The sequence below is a fragment of the Trachypithecus francoisi genome, unplaced genomic scaffold (genome assembly GCF_009764315.1).
Source record: "Trachypithecus francoisi isolate TF-2019V2 unplaced genomic scaffold, Tfra_2.0 Lachesis_group9, whole genome shotgun sequence".
Classification (NCBI taxonomy): Eukaryota; Metazoa; Chordata; class Mammalia; order Primates; family Cercopithecidae; genus Trachypithecus; species Trachypithecus francoisi.
The window spans coordinates 24,706,952-24,728,995 of NW_022681474.1; the positions used below are offsets into that span (position 1 = coordinate 24,706,952).

The 22,044-nt window shown below is 37.1% G+C and overlaps 1 protein-coding gene across 3 annotated transcripts in view; it reads left to right on the plus strand.

The window, feature by feature from the left end:
- Positions 1–22,044, plus strand: part of SPAG6 (sperm associated antigen 6) — a 64,057-nt gene that overhangs the window by 25,485 nt on the left and 16,528 nt on the right. For all 3 annotated transcript variants that reach the window (XM_033209841.1, XM_033209844.1, XM_033209842.1), the window contains exons 5-8: positions 15,224–15,429; positions 16,294–16,467; positions 17,630–17,782; positions 20,218–20,409. In XM_033209841.1, coding sequence (XP_033065732.1) covers positions 15,224–15,429; positions 16,294–16,467; positions 17,630–17,782; positions 20,218–20,409 — 725 coding nt within the window. The remainder of the gene's footprint in view (positions 1–15,223; positions 15,430–16,293; positions 16,468–17,629; positions 17,783–20,217; positions 20,410–22,044) is intronic.

The window sequence follows — 22,044 nt, forward strand, 5'->3', positions numbered from 1 at the left end:
CAGAGATTCTTGCATTTTACACTGTGACGGAGGAAAGTGTACAAGATCTCATCATTCTTTTTTAGCTCCTTGTAATATATGAAAGTCTTGCCAGATACCTCTGTTTCTAATCTCTGTTGGCTGCTTTCTACCTGGTTGACTCTTCCTTCTCTTGTGGACCTGATTTCTGTCCAGCTCTGTGGCAGTTGGGAGATGAACTTGCTGTGCCAGAGATGAGCAGTGCTTGCAGGGGCTGGCTGATGTGGACATGACGGAAACATTGAGTCGATTGTATCCTCTTTACTAGATAGATAATGTAAGCAAGGTCTCAAGATGAGCTGGCAGCCCGATTGTTTTCTATCTTAAATGATTAAATGATAAAATGAAAAGTTTAAAATTCAGAATTTTTGTGAATATTCTTCTTATGCCACCCATGTACAAATATCAATAGCTTAAATGTGCGGAACAGGCTTAGGAATCAGTAATTAATTAAAAAATCTCACCTACTTATTTATGGTGAGAACACAAAATCTAGTCTTAGCAATTTTCAAAGTAATTAACTTTTAAAAACCCAAATATTCGTGACAAATATCAGAGATAACAGCTAAGGACTTTGGTTTTTCTTAGAGGGAGAATGGATGGGGAGAAGGGACTAGAGCCTGGTAATTAAAAATTGTTTTAAAGGCCTGCAGACAGCCGTCTTTACTGACGCCTTTAGATTTCGGTTGGTTCCAGTAACATATTTTGCTTCTTTATCTTTCTTTTTATATCTTTTTTTTTCTATTGTGGGGGTTGAGGAACACAAACATAGAGGCAAATGAGGTATGTGGGATAACATATATTATATATTTCATTTATTTTGATCCTAACACTTATTTTTACAAATATATTTGTATTTTTTTAGGTGCTAGTGAAAAAGGTATAAAGTGAAAATAAATATCCCTGTATGTTCTTTGGGTATAGAGACCAAATGTGCTAAACAAAAGAACATTTTAATTAATTATAACCTTGTTTTACTTGGTAGTTACTAATTGGTTGGTTATTTTTAGGGTTCAGTTTGTGTGCTGGTAAAAAAGTTGTGATTCTTTTGTATTTTTGTTTCTTGTAATTTTTTTATTTTTTTTGAGATGGAGTCTTGCTCTGTCGTCCAGGCTGGAGTGCAGTGGCATGATCTCGGCTCACTGTAAGCTCCACCTCCTGGGTTCACACCATTCTCCTGCCTCAGCCTCCCGAGTAGCTGGGACTACAGGTGTCCGCCACCACATCCGGCTAATTTTTTGTATTTTCAGTAGAGATGGGGTTTCACCGTTAGCCAGGATGGTCTTGATCTCCTGACCTCGTGATCCGCCCGCCTCGGCCTCCCGAAGTGCTGGGATTACAGGCTTGAGCCACTGTGCCTGGCCCCTCTTGTAATATTTTTAGTTGGGAACTCTTGGCTAATAAAATCTTCTAATTTTTTTTTAACTTAGAATCTGGAGCAACAAAACGTAATATATAAGCTCAGATTCCTAAGTTACTCATGCCTCTAACTTTTTATATGAGGCTAGCAATCAATTTATTTAACAATGTCATCATCATGGTAATCATCAAAATGTACTTGAGGCGTTTATGTCTGTGTTCCCATATCTTTCCAACTGTATAAAGTAAAATAAATTGACTTAGACCTCATGTGTGGGACTTTATAATCTAAGGCAGAAAAATTAATACAGATGAGCATGAAGGTCGTGTAGACAAACATTGACACAATGTACAATACTATATTAAAAAGCATATATAATGCATTGGGTGACTATACATTAGAGTAAATGAAAGATGAATTATAACTGGGCACAGTGGCACGTGCCTGTAATCCTAGTACTTTGGGAGGCTGAGGTGGGAAGATCACTTGAGCCCAGGAATTCAAGACCGGTCTGTGAAACATAGTGAAACCCTGTCTGTAAAAGTAAAATAAAATTTAAAAAATTCGCCAGATGTTGTGGTGTGCACCTGTGGTCTCAACTATGTGGGAGGCTGAAGTGGGAGGATCACTTTAGCCCAGGATGTTGAGGCTGCAGTGAGCTATGATTGTGCCACTGAACTCCAACCTGGGCAACAGAGCAAGACCCTGTCTCAAAAAAAGAAAAAGATGAATTACGAGTTACATTTTTTGTACAATGGCAAAAAGAGGAATCTTTACTTTCTCAAGAACTTTGTTACATTCAGGTAACAACTGAACAGTCCTTGGCTTAGAAATACAGGAGGAAGTGATACATGCAGTAGTAAGAGGAAGGAAAGTGCTTTGTCCTACAAAACACCTCCTCTACCTGATAACACCTACAATTCTTGTAGTTTAAATCTTTGTTTTTGGCTTTATGCAAATACCTGTGGGAGAAATGTCAAGTGTGTGTGTGCTGAGTGGATAAAGAGAAGGATATTTTGTATGCTGGTGGTTTGGAAATAAACCAAGTTTGAACAATGCACCATGACATGTTTCTCTATTGTTTCTTGAACTTAGTTTGTTTTCCAGTCACTGGCCTGTAAATCTGCCTAATACATTTTTGATATTGGGGGGAGGAACCCACTTTTATTTACATTTGAATTTCTAGAAATACATGAAGCAAAATGTATTTGATTGAAATTTGAGAGTACTCCAATTGAGCATTTTACAAATATCTACAAGAGAGTTTGCTATTAGAAGCTCAGGACTTGGTTAGCGTAAGAATTGTACCTTGAGATAAGACATGTTCATCATCTTATTTTCCCATAGATTTTTAAATCCACAGTCTACAGGAAAATAGGGGGTGTATTTTCATCATGTTAGCTGACTGATTTTGCACAGTTAATTTTTGGAGCTTGGTTTGCTCTTATCAGGGTTTTAGATGAATGAACCAGTTTGCTCTAAAAGTGTGGAATAAGTTAATTGCCTCAAAGGATTTTCTTTTTTCTTTTCTTTTTTTTTTTTTTTGAGACGGAGTTTTGCTCTTGTTGCCCAGGCTGGAGTGCAATGGCGCCATCTCAGCAACTTCCGCCCCCCGGGTTCAAGCGATTCTCCTGCCTCAGCCTCCCGAGTAGCTGGGATTACAGGTGCCCACCACTACGCCTGGCTAATTTTTGCATTTTTAGTAGAGACGGGTTTTCACTATGTTTTCCAGGCTCGTCTTGAACTCCTGACATTGTGATCTACCCTCCGCGGCCTCCCAAAGTCCTGGGATTATAGGTGTGAGCCACCATGCCCCGCCACCTCAAAGGATTTTCAAAGATAGGACCTCTAGCGTTTATGGTGTCACTGTGCTATAACTAGCCATAGATCATTTCTCTAGATCCCCTTTGATCTCACACTACAGTGTTAGCAGTATGGTAACCTCTATTCACCTGGGACTTTTGCACACTTGAACTGAGGCTAGTGCACTTTGAGGAGCTACATTTTTGATTTTATTGCCATTTAATTAATGTAAAATTAAAAAATTATACTCAACTTATTTAAAAATTTGTAGGTATAATGGGAGCAACTTGGATATGTGAATCTACCTTTTCAACTGTAAACTTTTTGAAATCTAAATACTTACTGAGCATTTCTGATGAAAATGTAGTGGCTGAATTGAGAAATGCTATAAGTGCAACATACACCCTAGATTCCAAGGCTTAGTGTGAAAAAATGTAAAATATCTCACTAAAGGTTTAAAACATTGATTGCATGTTGAAATTATATTTCAGATATATTGTGTTAAAGTATATTAAAATTATTTTCACTTATTTCTTTTTACCTTTAAAGTGTGGCTAATTTCGAGTTTTAAATCACGTTATGTGGATCACATTTCTGTTGGATAGCACATGAAATTACTGTGTCTATGCTTTGTAGATATTTGTTAAAAGGCAATGTGCTGGTAATCCTGTGGTCTTAAAAAGACGTGTTATATTTGTTTATACATACGTGTATACAAACATACATGTATACAAGTCTGCATGCATACATGTGTGTATACTTGTGGACATGTGTGTATGTGTGTGTATGACTGTAGTAGCCAGCCTCCCAGATCATGTGTCCTGATTTTCAGACCCTTGTTTAGACTTCTCCTGCATTATACCAGGGCTGGTCTGTGTGACCAGCAGAAGTCATGGTATGTCACTTCCTGAGAGCAGGTTATAAAAGATAAGAGGCCAGGCACAGTGGCTTATGCCTATAGTCCCAGTACTTTGAGAGGCCAAGGTGGGAGGATTGCCTAAGGCTGGGAGTTTGAGACCAGCCTGGGCAACATAGCGAGATCTCATCTCTAAAAAAAGCAAAAAAACAAAAAACACAAAAATTAACTGAGTATAGTGGTGTGCAGCTACTTGGGAGGATGAGGAGGGTCACTTGAGCCCAGGAGTTTCCGGCTGCAGTGAGCTATGATGGTGCCACTGCACTCTGTTCTGAGTGAGATCCTGCCTCTGTATAAAAAAAGAAAAAAAAAAAAATCAGTGCTTCTGTCTTGGGCACTATATCTTTCTTGGGCCACTTGCTCTAGGGGAAGCTGGCTACCATGTTACGTGGACACTTAGGTAGCCTATGGAAAGGTCCACATGGTGAAGAACTGAGGTTTCCAGCAGCCAGCAAGGAACGGAGGCTTCCCAGCAATGATGGGATTGAGCTGGAAGCAGATCCTCCCCAAGGTGGGCCTTCAGGTGACTGCCCCAGCTGACAATTGGACAGCAGCTTTGTGATTCTGAGCCACAACCACCTAGCTAAGCTGCTCCTGAGTTCCTGACCCACAGAAACTCTGAAATAATAAGTGATGTTGTTTTAAGCTGCTCAGTTTGGGGTTGTGTGTTACATGACAATAGATAACTAATATGTAATCTGAATGCAAAACAGGTTCATTATACTATATAATAGCAAACAACAAAACCAAACCAAAAATTAATTAAATGTCCTCAAGTGGGAAACTGGTTAAGTAAATGATGGCATATTTGCTCAGTGGGATATTAGGCAACTGTTAAAAATGTTGGGTTAGCTGAATCCTCAGGAATAAAAGTAGCCAGTGGAAACCCATGAGGGTGTGAGAACCACTCAGGGGAGTCACATCAAGCACTGCTGATCAGGGACCACATTTATAAAAACATGACATCAACATATTACCCTCCCAATGTTTTATTTTTATTTCCTCTTTCTGTTTTCTCTCTCCTTTACCTGTTTTAGAGAATCCCATCAGAGTACCTGTGGCCTTTTGCTGTCTAGCCTTCTTTATCAGATTGTGCTCCTTGAAGACAGGGACTTCTTACCTAGCACTGGGCTGGAGCAAAGAGTGAATACCATTGAAGTTGAATAATAACATATGCATTTTCCATGGTTTTTAAACTGTTTTTCTATTATTTATTTTTAAAATTATTTTTGTATATTAATTAAAAGTTGTTATATATTTACAGGGTACAAGTACAGATCTTTGTTTTTTTTAATTTTTTTTTGAGACAGAGTCTGACTGTCGCCCAGGCTGGAGTGCAGTAGTGCAATCTCAGCTCACTGCAACCTCCGCCTCCTGGGTTCAAGCGATTCACCCACCTCAGCCTCTTGAGTAGCTGACATTGCAGGTGCATGCCACCACGCCTGGCTAATTTTTGTATTTTTAGTAGAGATGGGGTTTCACCATGTTGCCCAAGTTAGTCTTGAACTCCTGACCTCAGGTGATCTGCCCACTTCGGCCTCCCTAAGTTCTGGGATTACAGGCATGAGCCAGTGCGCCTGGTCATGAGTAGATTTCTTACATGCATACATTGCATAGTGATGAAGTCTGGGCAGGTTTTTTTTTTTTTTTTTTGAGCAAAATGCAAAATTACAGGTAGAGTGAAACCACAACTATGGTTGCAAATGCTATATAAAGCAGGTGGAAAACAAATAAAATAACTTCTAGATTCAAAAAGCATTACTTTGTAAAGATGTAATTCCAATTATTTTAGTTATTTTCTACTTTACCGGGACACTCCAGACCCTCTCTGTAGTTTTGAGTTACTCTATTCAGCTTGGTCTCAGCTGTTAAAAGTCTAATGCTAAATTAGTGGTGCGGGTGGGAGCTAAAATGACTTCAAATTTCCTCAGCCTATTGTTGTTCAAGGCTATAACCAAGTCTTTTTTTTTTTTTTTTTCCTCACTTTCCTTTTGTCTGGTCTCCACTTCTTGACTTTTTTCTTACCATGTTTTGAAGCTGCTTTTTACTTGAGTCCTTTGAGAGCCGCCTTCCCTCCCAGCTGATTGTAATTTCTTACTAAAGCCCTGTTAACTCCAGATCAATGACTTGTTTGACTCACTTGACTTTTTAAAGGAGCCAGAATTATTTCGCCTTCAAAGCAAATGTATGTATTTATGTTCACCCTTAAGCGCTCAAACACTCAACCCATGTGTTAGGGTTAAACTAATTGCTCCGACGACTGGGTGGAGGGAAGCGAGATAGAAATGGTGAGAGTAGGAAAAATGACATTTGTGTGTGTGTGTGAAAATAAAAATCACTCGAGACTTTTACATAGTAATATGCAAATTCTCCCTTTATGCTTTTCTCACTTCCACCTGCAATTGGAGATGTCAATCTCTCAGCTGAGAATGATAGCTCTAGTGAGTCACTGTTGCCTATGGAGGGATGTTGTCTCGCAGATGTGTCGGTGTAGAACAAAGCTTTTTGTGGTAGTGGCCTCCATGATGCCTGCCTCCTGTTATTCACATCCTTGTGTAGTCCCCTCCCCCATTGCACCAATGCACTATAGTAGAGGCAATGCTATGCCACGTCCAGGCTTAGATTATAAAAGACGTTTCAGTCTTCTCTTTTGAATCACTCACCTTGGGGGAAGCCTCATCAAGAGCAGCCTATGTAGAGGCCCATAGGGTGCGGAACTAAAGATTCCCTTTAACCCTCCCACGAGTGTGCCTGGACACACATCCTCAATTGACTGCGGCCCCAGTTGACTTCTTGATTGTAGCCTAGTGATAGGTCTTGAGCCTGAACCCGGCAGCTAAGCCACTCCTAGATTCTTGACCTACAGAAACTATGAGATAATAAATGTTTGCTGTTTTAAGCTGCTAAATTTGGTGTGATGTTACATAGCAGTAGATAACTAAACCAGTTGTAAACAGCTGGGTTAGACCAAAACCTAAAGAGATTTTTCTTTTCTTTTTTTTGAGATAGGGTCTTGCTCTGTTGCGTAGCTGAGTACAGTGGCATGATCACACCTCACTGCAGCCTCGACCTCCTGGGCTCAAGCAATCCTCCCACTTCAGCCTCCCGAGTAGCTGAGACTACAGGCATATGCCACCATGTCCAGCTAATTTTTGTTTTTTTTTTTTTAAGACAGGGTCTCTATATGTTTCCCATGCTGGTCTTGAACCTCTGGATGCAAGCAGTCCTCCCACCTTGGCCTCCCAAAGTGCTGGGACTACAGGAGTGAGGCACTATGCCTGGCCAACAGATTTCTTTTACTTTGGAAGTGCTATTGCCAGAATCATACTGGAGTTACCAGTAAGTAACCAGCTGTGGTAACTGCAGCAACATATTTGTTATTATAATTTCACCCAATCATGAAAAATTTGGTTGAATGGGATGAAGAATTATTATTAACATAACATTAATATCATATAAGTGGCAGCCAATTTTAAATGTAGGGTTTTTTTTTGTTGTTTTTTTCGAGACAGGGTCTTGCTCTTTTGCCCAGGCTGAAGTGAAGTGATATGATCTTGGCTCACAGAGACTTCTGCCTCCTGGATTCAAGCCTCCCAAATAGCTGGAACTACAGGTGCTTGCTACCATGCCTGGCTAATTTTTGTATTTTTTGTAGAGATGGGGTTTTGCTGTTGCCCAACCTGGTTTTGAACTCCTGGCTTCAAGCAATCTGCCTGCCTCAGGTTCCCAAAGTGATAGGATCCCAAAGTGGCGTGAGTCACTGTACCCAGGCAAAATGTAGTTTTTTTTTTTAACCTGCTTTATTTCAAAAAGCTTTTGAAGTGATATAGCTGTATATTTTTATGGCAAAACCCAGCCCATCTTCAAGCTGATGAATAGGGCCACCTAACTGCAAATAAATGATTAATTTATAACTTTCTTGTATTTTTTAATGAAACAAAATATAACTTTTATAGGGCTTAGAAACAGTTAAAAGCAGTGTTTGAAAAAAATTAAAAAGCAATAAAGTTTAAAGAGATTAGAGTTCCAGAGGAGTTTTTTAATTAGTGTGCTGGATACTTATTTTTTTCTTTTTTCTTTTTGGAGAACCTCTTCATTTTGAATTCTTTTTATGAGTCCTCATGATCACTTGTTTGCTCAAATTCTGTCTCACATCTCCATTATGAGCTGAAAAATTATTCGAGTATCATGTTTAGAGTAATCCTTTCTTATGAGTCAATTTTTAGGTTTTTATTAATTTCTCAGAATTCTCTGAATTTTCGTATGTAACCACAATAGTGGTTTTTCCTCTGTGACCCCAAACATGACTTCAAAAATTAGAAGTAGAAAGAGCATCACCTTTCCATGCCCAGAAAGCCCCACACAGGCTATTTTAGAGGGTGTAAGATTTAAGCCTGTCGTTGTAAAATGGGGTGGTTCAGGCTGCAGCAGGCCCACAGAGGGATGTGTTTTATGTGGCCAGCACTATGTTGTCTCACACAGTGTTCTAAAAACAAAACAAAACAAAAAGGCCTGACAACAGTAGGCCTATATCTATATTCCTACATGGCAACACTGGGCTGAAACTCAGAAACTGCTGTCCCTTGTAGATGGTACCTAGACTTTTGCACTTCACTACTGCTCTGCTGCTCCCTGACCTTATTTTTGTTTTTATTTCTAAGCATCCTCTGGCTTCATTCATTATAGTTACTTTCCCGGGCCCTGTGGGCATTTGCATTGACCACTTCTGATCTAAACAGACAACTAGCCATGACATAATTGAGAGAGGTTGAAGGCACTGGGGCACTGTTAAAACAAGATTACTTTTGTCTGATTTACCTAGTAACAACCATACTTATGCTATGCTAAGGGACATTCCTGTCTGCTCTCTTCCCTTCCAGTCAACATGGAGTCATTTCTAATGTTCCACTCACGCAGCTTTAGATTGTACTAATCTTATGAATGTTGTTGATCTTAAAAGTCCTCCTTTTAATTTACGTTCTCTTTTTGTTTTAAACTTAAACCTAAAGTCATACTGAGGTTTTTGATTATTCTAAGTTGAAGATTTTGATCCACTTAAATTGTAACACTTCTCATGCCTGTTACTGACAGATCACTGCAAGCTTAGCTCTTAAGAAAACAAACAAACCAAAAACCCAGATTCCAAGAACAGCACAGAATGAAATTCTTAAGAAAATGCAACTGTGTGAGAAGCAAAGTCTTGTCACCCCAAGTTTTTATATGTTATTACTGATCAAAAAATTGTATGCACATAACCCTCATAAATGTTATTGGAAATAATTATGGAAAAACAGAGAGGCAGAGAAGTGTGCAAAGATGACACTTCCCCCTCCCTTGTCACAGTACCACAGAGGAGGCTGCCTCAGTTTCTTCACTCAAAATGAGCTATTCCTCAGCCAAATAAAACTAGTTATTCCTTTATTAAAAACAACTGATCATCAAGTTGGCGACTGTACATTTTTGTCTACATATATGCAATAAACAACTTTAATTATTATTTGTGAATAATGAAGGTGCTATTGGATAGTTTCCTCTGACAGTTTGCAGTAAAAAAAAAAGAAAGGTTTAGTTCAACCATTGTGGAAAACAGTGTGGTGATTCCTCAAGGATCTAGAACTAGAAATACCATTTGACCCAGCCATCGCATTACTGGGGATATATCCAAAGGATTATAAGGCATGCTATAAAACATATGCACACGTATGTTTATTGCGACACTATTCACAGTAGCAAAGACTTGGAATCAACCCAAATGTCCATCAGTGACAGACTGGATTAAGTAAATGTGACATATACACCGTGGACTACTATGCAGCCATAAAAATGGATGAGTTCATGTCCTTTGTAGGGACATGGATACAGCTGGAAACCATCATTCTCAGCAAACTATCGCAAGAACAGAAAACCAAATACCACATGTTCTCACTCATAGGTGGGAATTGAACAATGAGAACACTTGGACACAGGAAGGGGAACATCACACACTGGGTCCTATTGTGGGGAGGGGGGAGGGGGGAGGGATAGCATTAGGAGATATACCTAATGTAAATGACCAGTTAATGGGTGCAGCACACCAACATGGCACGTGTATACATATGTAACAAGCCTGCATGTTGTGCACATGTACCCTAGAAAGTAATGTATAAAAAATAAAAAAGGTTGGCCGGGCGCGGTGGCTCAAGCCTGTAATCCCAGCACTTTGGGAGGCCGAGACGGGCGGATCACGAGGTCAGGAGATCGAGACCATCCTGGCTAACACGGTGAAACCCCGTCTCTACTAAAAATACAAAAACGCCCCGGGCGAGGTGGCGGGCGCCTGTAGTCCCAGCTACTCAGGAGGCTGAGGCGGAAGAATGGCGTAAACCCGGGAGGCGGAGCTTGCAGTGAGCTGAGATCTGGCCACTGCACTCCAGTCCGGGCGACAGAGCGAGACTCCGCCTCAAAAAAAAAAAAAATAGTAAAAAAAATAAAATAAAATAAAAAAATAAAAAAGGTTAAAAGTAAATAACCCCTAATGTTTAAAAAATGTAATATTTTAACTTTAATAAGGGTATGAATTAAGGCAGCAGGGTAAGGGTGAAAAAGTAAATGAATATTATTTCTAGTATATACTGTTAATTCTTTCAAGAAGAAGAATTATACACTCTTTTCATATAATTTATTTAAAAAATAGTGATAGAGACAGGATGAACTAGCCTGTTGGATGTGTAATATGTATGATGTGTGTTATTTAGGTGTGCCTTATTAAAGAGGACATACATTCTACCATCTTTTAAAATAAGAAACTTTCAACTATATTAAAAAATAAGCTAAACATTTTATATTTGTTTTTTCTTTGTAATAATAATGCTAGTATAGTTAGGCCCAGCAGTAGCTATATGTATGGGTGAGAAACATGCTTATATTTATTTTTTAAAAAATCACATTGAAGAAAATTTGGCAAACAGAGAAAAAATATACCACCCATAGTACCATCAACCCAGTATAAATGCTGTTAGCATGTTGGTATAACATGTAGCCTTTTCTCTTTGCATTTTTAGACATAGTTATAACCACTTTTTTTTTTTTTTTTTTTTTTTGAGACGGAGTCTCGCTCTGTCGCCCAGGCTAGAGCGCAGTGGCCGGATCTCAGCTCACTGCAAGCTCCGCCTCCCGGGTTTACGCCATTCTCCTGCCTCAGCCTCCCGAGTAGCTGGGACTACAGGCGCCCGCCACTTCGCCCGGCTAGTTTTTTGTATTTTTTAAATAGAGATGGGGTTTCACTGTGTTAGCCAGGATGGTCTTGATCTCCTGACCTCGTGATCCACCCGTCTCGGCCTCCCAAAGTGCTGGGATTACAGGCTTGAGCCACCGCGCCCGGCCTATAACCACTTTTTAATCTTGTTTGTTATGTAACGGTATAGGATATGTCACATGTTATTGTATAATGGAAGATATATTATAAAATTTTTTTGAAGATTTACCTAAAATTTGAAATGAGGCAATGATATTTTCAGGGACTGAAGATAAATTTCTTGGCTCACTGCCTTTTTTGGTCAACGTTTTATGAGCATCTAAGTCAGTACATATCAATCTTTGATTTCATAAGTGTGATAATTGAACATCTAAAAACTCATTTCCATGTTTGAGTTTAAAATGAACTACATGAGGTTTCTCCCATGGGAAGTGATTTTTAGGTGTGTGAAGTTTTGTATGTGTTTTGGTTGCTGCTGGTTTTTTTCGAGTAGAAAATACAGAAAAAACTGGGCACAGTGGCTCACGCCTGTAATCCCAGCACTTTAGGAAACCGAGGTGGGTGGATCACAAGGTCAGGAGTTCAAGACCAGCCTGGCCAAGATGGCAAAACCCTGTCTCCACTAAAAATACAAAAAATTAGCTGGGCATGGCGGCAGGTGCCTGTAATCCCAGCTACTCGAGAGGCTGAGGCAGAGAATTGCCTGAACCCAGGAGGTGGAGGTTGCAGTGAGCCAAGATCGCACCACTGCATTCCAGCCTGGGCAACAGAGCAAGACTCCGGCTCAAGAAAGAAAGAAAGAAAATACAGAAAAAAAGAAAAGAGGAGAAGGAAGAAAGGTTGGAAGCACTTCCTGAAATGATACTTTTGTATACATTTTCCCTGAACACTTCACAGACCTGATTCCTGGCTGTGTTCTATACTTGTAGTGGCCTGTTCATGTATTCACTCTGAGCAGGGTTTTCTAGAACAGAACAATGTTTTTATTCCCCTTCCCCAAGATCTAGCCAAGTGTGCAGCACATAGTAAGCACTTAACGAGCACTCAGTAAGTGAAAGAGGAGAGAAAACCGTGTACAGATACCAAGCATAAGAGAGGAAGGAATTATATCAGGATGTTTTTAGCTGTAAGTTGTAGAATGTAAACTACAAGTGGCTTAAGCAACAAGGACATTTTTAAAATTCACATGACACAAAGTTCAGAGTAAGGGCAATTCCAAAGATGGTTTTGGGGCTGAACAGTGTCATGGAGTTCCTGGATGTTTTTCATTTTTGTAGTCAGCCATCCTCAGCATATTGGTGATTTCTTCCATTATAGTTGCAAGATGGATGTAGGAGTTGCACATGTTATTTGCAGACATGACCATATCCAACAAAGAAGAGAGGGTATTTTCTGCTGTGTACCTCAGTTTTTACAGAGCTTTCACAGTTGCTTCCAGCTGACTTCTGCTTAGGTCTAGGATTTGCTCACAAGCCTATGCCCTAGCTGACGATGGCTATTGGGTAGACGCCAACAGTGGCTGGCATAGAAACACCAGAGGAAACAATAATGGGAAAAAGAGTAGTGACAGAGGCAGAGTGAAATAGCCTGTTGGATGTGTAATATGTAGAGTCTACATCATTTAGGCCTATTGTATTCTTACTTGTATATACATTCACTGTCTGATATTTAATATTAACATATGTTTGAAGCTAGGAGAACAATTCTTCTAAGTAAAAAGTGTGGTACTCAAGAGCAGTAGAACCATATACATTTGGGGATGTAAACTATATGAAATTGCAAGTACAAAATTGCTAGGCCCACTTTAGGTCCTTGGAAACTTCATTACCTTCATGGCAAATCTTTTTCCACTGCCATCCTCAGCCATCCCCACATTTAACATTGCTACTCTGGAGAGAATAGAAAACTTGTGTAACAAGTTAGAAGAACAGAATTTGCTTTTTTATTAACATGTTATTCTAAGGAAGGAAGATATTGCGCTCAAGAATTACTCAAGGAGCAAGTCAAATGAATGGGAATTATAAAGGTAGATAATAGATGCTTTTTAAAAAGCATATTGAGTTTTTAATAGTACTTTTAAACAGTTGTAGTTTGCTACATATTCTGTAGTCCTAGAAACTGTGTATAAAAGTGAAAATACATCAAAACAAAATATTCAGCCCATTATATATATATTCCAGGTGTTCTTAAATAGGAACATATAAATTATTACTACATGACACCTGTATAATTTGGATTGAGTTGAATTCTTAAGCAGAATGTTAATTATCAGAAAATGAGTATTTTATTTAGAAATTATATGTAATATAACATTTTATATTTTTTCCTCATTTCCTTTGGATGGGTGTGGCGGTGTGGTGTGGGAAGAGAAATAGTGATCACCTATGTCACCTGCTGTCTTCATGGTCTTCAGTCTATTGCAGTAGCATCCCAGAGGCTGTTTCTGAGGAACCTGTTATATTGCTAGATTGATACTGCAGTCTGTTGGCTATTGTCTTCTTTTTTAAAAACAAAGCAAAACAAAACATATTCCTCTCATCTACCTCTCGTTCTTGAGATTACTTAAGAACTTCCCATAGTATACTAGCTTTTACACCAAATTTTAAAAATTGAAACATACCTTTGTCAATGAATGTAGTGTTAATTTGCAGAAGTGTGTCATTGGCGCCGAGTTGAATGAGCCTGTCACTTAATAGCCTTCCATTAATACTTGTTTAATGAAAGAATGAAGGAACTGTTTATACAATATTGGGACTTCTAAGATAATTATGATAATTTAAGGGAAGCAAATATTGGACACTAACCTGTATTTGCTAACATTTTATTTTAGAAGATGTGATATTACCAATACTTTGAAAAATCAAACACTGTATTATCTTCAAATTAAATACTTTAAGTGATATGCTAAATAGAGCTCTTAGCTTGACAGTTAAGACATTTATATATAACTAAAGCACTACACATCTGGGAAAATAAGAACATATTTTTAAAGGAAGAGATTCCAGAAATGGGTATCTGTGATTCAGTAAGAGGGGCCGTGAATACAATGTGAGTAGTATCTGTAACTGCATGTGGTGCTTTATGCTTCTCAAAAGGCAGTTTTTCCATGATATTATATGGGTCTGCTTGCCTGTCTCCCATTATCTGTAATTTAAAATGTGCTATTTTTGTAAGCTATTATTCTTGGACATACAAGTAAGTCAACATGTATATTCAAAAGATATGTACTTGATTTCTGACAAGAGTAAGATAAATTTATTCTTGTATCTAAACATTAACATTTATATACAAAAGTTTATTGATTAGTAGTAGGTCTCATTTTTGAAAGTATTTTTACATGTACAATGAAAAGGCAGCTTTCTATTTTGTATGAAAGTTTTTAAAAATCTTTTAAAAGTACTACAAGATAAAAGGAATCTAAAAATTGACATTATTGGCACAAGATTTGTGTTAATGTTTACTCACGTAAATAGCACAAAATATTGCCTAATTAGTGTGGTTGGTAAATTTTTGGTACTTAAATTTTCTCTGTTATTGTAAACCATGCATAAAATGCTTGTCTATTGAGAAGTGCAGAATTGTCAGAGCTTAAACAGCTGACATCTGCTTACTCTCTTAAAAAAAAAAAAAAAAAAGAATAACAAGCCATTTCAGCCTAATCTACCTCAAATGTGTTCATGTAAATGGAGGTCCATCTATTGACCTGTATTCTTTTCAGCTCAGGATTGGTCCACATGGTTTATGAAACCAGGAAGCCTGATTTGAAATGCAGATGTCGAGAGAGTGAAGTACACCCTCCCCTTTTTTCTTTGCTGTATCTGTCAGGGTGAAAAATGGCTTGCACAAGGGTCAGTCACCCATACTCACTTAATTACTTTTCTTGGACCCACAGAACTGTCACAAGCTGTGGTGGATGCGGGAGCTGTTCCTCTTTTAGTATTCTGTATCCAGGAACCAGAAATTGCTTTGAAAAGGATTGCTGCTTCAGCCCTCAGTGATATTGCAAAGCATTCTCCAGAGTTAGCACAGACAGTAGTGGATGCAGGAGCTGTTGCTTACTTAGCCCAGATGCTCCTGAACCCTGATGCTAAATTGAAGGTATTTCAAAATAAGGTTGAAAAACACATCAGCCTTTTTATAATGTAAGAAAATGGAAATGTGTACACGTGAATATTTTGCATCTAAAAATAATTAGTAAATTATCATTGAAAACAGATATGAATATATTATGTATTTGGTCTCTTAATATGTGAAAATAATACCATAAAGATTAGATAACAAAAATGTGATTGGGGAAACTATGTACAAGATCAGAAGTAACAACAGTGTTAACATTAATAATTAAAATACAGAATCACATAATGATTAAATCTTTGGTTTGGAAAAGACCTAAAGATTTTTTAACCCTCCACCATAATATTGTTTCTTATGGAAATTGCCATATTTATCTTAGCCTTTTTTATAGCTTTCTAAAATCTGATTTTTAGTTAACAGTCACCAATTATACTTTTATATTCTAATAGTTACATCCTATAATGTTTTAAAATTGTTAATGTTAACTAAGCAATGGAACATTCTTTGAAATGGTATCAGCATCATGTCAAAGATATTGTTCTGCTTGATGATTTTTGTACTAAATGATCACATTTCTCATAAATTAGCAATTTCAGTATTGCATAATTAAGAAATGGTATTCATCTAGAGGTCATGTTATTTAATCATCTGTAATAGACTTTCAAAATATTGAGAACTAATTTGGAAATTAGGAATTTTTAAAACTTGGATATAAGACTAGAATGTGAATGTCTCAAGACTAAGAAATCTTAGGTTGTTTAGGCATGTACATTTTTTTCCTTTTATAAAAGAATTTGAATATATATAAAACTGTTTAAATCTGAACTCTGTAGTGGATGCTATATAGTGTTTTGTTTTGTTTTGTTTTGTTTTGTTTTTGCTTCACAGCATCAGATCCTTTCAGCTCTCAGTCAGATTTCGAAACATTCCGTGGATCTGGCAGAAATGGTTGTTGAAGCAGAGATTTTTCCAGTTGTACTTACCTGTCTGAAGGACAAGGATGAATACGTGAAGAAAAATGCTTCTACTTTAATTAGAGAGATTGCAAAACATACACCCGAGGTGAAAAGAAACTTCAAGACACAATAATATGTAATAGTTTTAGTTTTTAAATAAAACATCAATTTGTTTATAGGGCCTAGGGGTTGTGGCACATGATCTAGATGGGTTGGGATTTCTCGTCTTCTGCACTGCTGATGTTTTGGACTGGGTAGTTCCTTGTTGTGGGGGGCTGGTCCTGCACATTGTAGGACGGATGTTTAGCAGGATCCCTGGCCTCTGCCCACTAGATGCCAAAAGTACCCTTCCCCCACAAGTGGTGACAATAAAAAATGTCTCCATACTTTGCCATATGTTCCTCAGGGAGCAAAATTGCCACCAGTTGAGAACATTGGGTTATATTAGCTGAGTTTGAGCTTGAAATCTGTTTTTAGTCATTTCAAACTTTCCATTTCTAGATTGTGAGGACCATGGAACTTTGCCATCCTTACCATTTTATGTCAGCTGGGAGTAGTGAGAACACTATTATAGCTCCAGGTTGGGAGAAATCACAAAGGTCCCCTGGCCTACTGTTACCACTCCAGTAGCTGCTCTTACATGGTGATTTCCTGCTCTGAGTTCTAGATGGGAAAGAAAGCGAGAAAGCAAGCCTGTATTGATTGTGAAGTATCTTTTTTCTGTGTATATTTTGACTAACCAATTTTTATTTCATTAAACTTTAAGTCCTCATTCTTTATTTCATCTAACATCTTTATTTGATTGAGATTTTTCAAAATTAAAGTGCACTCAGCTAGTAATCATTACTAGCAAGGGGGAAATAATTAGGTTAGAATATTTCAAGTCTGACATTGTCTTTTAGCATTCAGTGATTAATCTGCTTCATACTCACCCATTGTGATTGGGGGTTTCAGTAGTTAGTTATGAAGTAGCCCTAGGCTTAAAGTCTAGGTGAGGAATTTTGACATCCATTATAATTGGGATAAAAGTTGTACCATTGATGCATGAAAAATTGAACCACAGAATAAAGCTCCTCACAGTGAGTGTATGTGTGCATTTGAACTAGCAGGATTAGTGTATATTTCTTTAATAAATATAATAATTTCACTAAAGGATAATTCAATTTCACCAGTTGTTTTTAGGTTCTAAATAGAGTGTGGCAATATTAAACTGTATTTAAAGACCATTGTAGGGTCCTGGTGATCTAACTCTTGTTCCCATCTCTTAGCTTTCACAGCTGGTAGTTAACACAGGAGGGGTTGCTGCCGTGATTGACTGCATTGGGTCCTGCAAAGGGAACACACGGCTGCCTGGCATCATGATGCTTGGTTACGTAGCAGCTCATTCTGAGAACCTAGCAATGGCGGTCATCATTTCTAAGGTTTGTTCTTGCTTCATTTTTCTCTAGTTGCAGTAAGAAATTCTAAGACAGAACCACAGATTAATGTTCTCCCACAGAATATAAGATATAACTGACTGGAGCAAAAAAATTACCTGAAAAAAATTTTGATTGTTTCATTGCTTATTAGCAAGTTTTATTAGCAAGGTTATGGGAAGTTTAAAGTTTTACTCAGTGTTTCTGAGTAAACAGAATATCAACTTTTTTGAGCATTAATATTTAAATATTATCTATATTTAAATATTATTTGTGTCTTGAAGGATTAATTGTACATATCTACAAACATGTAAATCTTACCTTGGTTAGAAACATCTATTTGTAAATGCCATGCCCAATAGTCATTTTCAGTATTCTGGGAGGTCTATATACCCCTCCATTTCCTGCCACCTGAGTGAGAGATGACAATGGCTTGGACATCCCTTTTTATCCACTTTCTCTTCTTCAGCTTTTATGAACTATTTCTCTTCTTAGATTTAGGCAATTCAGAGCACGTGTCAGATAGCAGTGTTTTTGTTTCCTTGCTCTAGGGATTTTGCTTTATCTCAATTCACAACTTTGTAAGAGCCCCTCATCTAGTGCAGCCCTGGCACATAGTAGGTGCTTATGAGATGTGTGCTAATGAATAAATATTGATCTCTGGACAAATGCTTCAAAGCCTGTGTGCTTACAGTGTGTGTGGTGACCCTCTGGGGCGTGGGTTTCTTATCAGCATAGAAAACCTGCTGCTGTATGTTAAACAGAAATGTGGATTTTTTTTTATCCCTTACTAATCCTCAGAATAAAAAGGAACCTCAGATCTTTATTTTCTACCTATTTCATGATAATTCTTTGTTTTACTCCCTTTTATCCTGCTCTTTTCCTTTTGTTCTTCTATTACCACAGACTGTGATAGTGACTAGAGCAATGGTGGTGCTTTCTGAAGGGTCACGGTAAGGATGTTACCAGGATTTTGATCTTGGTTCTTTTGTGGATAGTCATGAAGCTTATGCATGGGAAGAATGATGAAAGAAGAAGCAATTGCCATTGCTTCCCATTTGTCTTCCTGAAACTAACCAGGAAGCTCTTCCCTTCTTTGGTTTAAGGTTACTGCTGGCCTTTCCCACCTGGTTTGTTTTTCAGATAGAGATCAAGGTGTTGCTTGCTGAAACTCCAGCAGTTTCAGGCAAGCCACATAGTATGGTAGCACTCTCTCCTTTTCCTGTGTGATACTATAAAGACTAGCAATAATACCTTACATTTAAATAGTAATTTTAAAGCAAATTTTCATTCCTTATCTTATTTGTTATTCATTACAACTGAGGCCAAAAAGTCAGAGCTTTGGGGATGGAGTAGAGGCACTGTCTCATTTTCCTCCTGCTTCTTCAGTCTTGTTACATCCTGGACATGTGGACTTTCTGGAAAGTTGCTTCATTCTGGAGACAGGTCTGACCTTTAATATTGGCAGACATACATTTTTAGTTGTAGGAAAGAAGCCAATGAAGAAATATAGCTGATCTCTTCAGGAAATTGGTCTTAATAACCAAATTAAAAAGCGAAGAATAAAAGTATATATGATGATTCTGGCCTTTGCTATGGTAGCACAACCATGTGATCATTTTTTGTGGTACTAAATTTAAGGTGATTACCATAATCTCAAATTAGTCAGCAAATCACACCTATATAGAATTTGGAATTAGAATTTGATTTTTTAAAATTGTTCCTTGGGTATACAAAATGTAATGTATTTGAGGCTCTTTAGTTAATTCTGTTTTTATTATTTAGATACAATTGAAGCCTAAGATGCAAAATGTAAGCATGTGCTGTGTAACAAAAGTAATCATTGTTGTTTTGACATTCAATCATGTTAAAGTGGAAAGAACTATAATTTAAAAGTTGACCATAATTGATGGAAAATTATTTATGTACTGTTTCAGGAAAGGTGTTAGTGAATATATTCCGTTGACAAGATACTTAGATAGGATTCTTACTGATTTATTTTATTCTCAGGTTTATTATATCAGGTTTATTATATTTGGTGAAAAGAATTTCTTTGAAGATTCTAAATTAAATTTTTAACAAAGGAAAATAAAAGATTTTAAAATTCTAAACATTTTTAGTTTGCCACAGTAAAATCTGGCTTTGCGTATTTCCTAGTCTGTGATATCTGTTGTTTGGTTAAATACCTCTCTATTTGGGGGATAAAAGCTAGTAGAGAAATTCTTGGTTTAGTTGAATTGTTACAGATAATTAAGGTAATTTAGTTCTAGTCATTTTATTGACTTAAGAAATGACAGCCCCTGTGATGTGCTCATTTATTGAACCGTTTAAGAAAAAAAGGATCAAGGCCGAAATGATTTCTTCTCATGTTTGAGAGACATGGAAGACTCTTTAATCCTGCTCTAGATTCATAACACTTGCTCTTTTGATCCACGCTGCAGGGTGTACCCCAGTTGTCAGTCTGCTTGTCAGAAGAACCAGAAGATCATATTAAGGCTGCAGCTGCTTGGGCCTTAGGACAGATTGGAAGACACACTCCTGAACACGCACGGGCTGTTGCAGTCACAAATATTTTGCCAGTTCTGCTTTCTTTGTACATGTCAACAGAAAGTTCTGAGGATCTCCAAGTAAAAGTAAGTGCTTAATTCTGTTTTATGAAGATTTTGGCTCATTTAAAAAGTATGTCATTTAAAATCTCTTTGTTTTCATCATGGACAATATTGTTTTATGAGTCAAGAAATACAAATTTATCAGAATCGACTTCACTCTTCTTTGAAAATGAGTTACCCTGTCTCTAAAAATCAGTGATATATTTTAGAGAAAGTTCTCTATGGGTGCAAAGTTGTTTGTAAAATGAATGGTTATTGCATTCTACATTCCTTTTGACTTATGAAGTAGAAATTGAAGAATAGTAGAATTTTTTAGTTTGAATTTGCAAGAGAGACCTCTAGTTCATTTTACTTTTAAAAGTGGAATCCAAAAGAATTTAAGGTACCTTTCAAATGTATCATATAACTAGTCAGCAGGTATCTTTGAACCCGTAATTTGCCTCTTTAATTCCAAGGCCACCTGACCTTTTAATTATATGTCTTGTATTTGTTTCTTTAAAAAATTGTCTGTAAGACTCACTAAATTAAATATTTTTAAATCATGCATTTTAAAAGGCAGATTTTCTGAAATATTACTAACTACTAAAATGATTCACAAAACATGAATATGAAGAAGGATGGATTGTTTAATGATTTTAGAATTAAAAAAAAAGAAATAAAATGTTTTCCAGCATAGTTCCTATCAGGAAAACATGTACGTTTTTGAAAGCAGCTTGTAAAATTGACTTGGATTGAGGGGAGTTCACAGAAAAGACAATAATTTAACAGTAAATTAAATTACATTTACATTTTAATTAAAACAGTAAACTAACAAATAGGAAAACAATTTGGTGAAACTTTAGATGGCATAATGAGATGGGAAGTTTACTTGAACTATACACTTAAGGGACTCTGAAAGTTATGTATAGCAAATTATCTATTTGACTTGTAAATTTTATAAAAGCAAATTTATGTATATTTGGTCATGTTTGCATATTATTTCTCTACTAATTCCTTGAGGGAAATTGGTTTCTAAGATTTAACATTTTTTTCTCAGTTTTTTATAAGGCTTTCTAGACCAACAATAATTTAATAGATTTAGAACTTCCCTCCTATGTCTCTCACATGTGTATTCTTTGGCAATGCTTGGTAAAGAGAGAAAGATTGACAATATAAAGTCTTTTCTAGTTTAGCAGGTCTCTTTAACTTTCTGGTGAGAAACCAAAACTCTATTCCCAGCTTTGAGTTGTCCAAGCACAGCTGATATACATGTATATGTGTATATAATGTTAGCCTACGTATATAGTCCTCTTTTGGCTTCGTATTTCTTTAACCCATTATCATTGTTGTTTTTCTCCTCTTCCTCTCCTTCTCCTCTTCTGTCCTCTCCTGCCACTCTCCTGCGTTTCCTCTTAAGTTTTGGAAATAAAGTAAAGGGATATATGAGCTAGAGCATTAATCATTAATAGTGGACTCAATAGTAATTTCAGCTTGAGAAGCCCTTGCAAATAGTCCCTTAGGTGAGAGTATGTACTTTTTATATACTACTACCTTATATAGCTTGCTTTTTAATAAATTATTATGATACTATGTTGTATGCATATCACTGGAGAAAAATAAATTTGAAAACTTCACTTTTTGAAGTAAGATAAATATCATTTTGTTTAACAAGTGGTATTT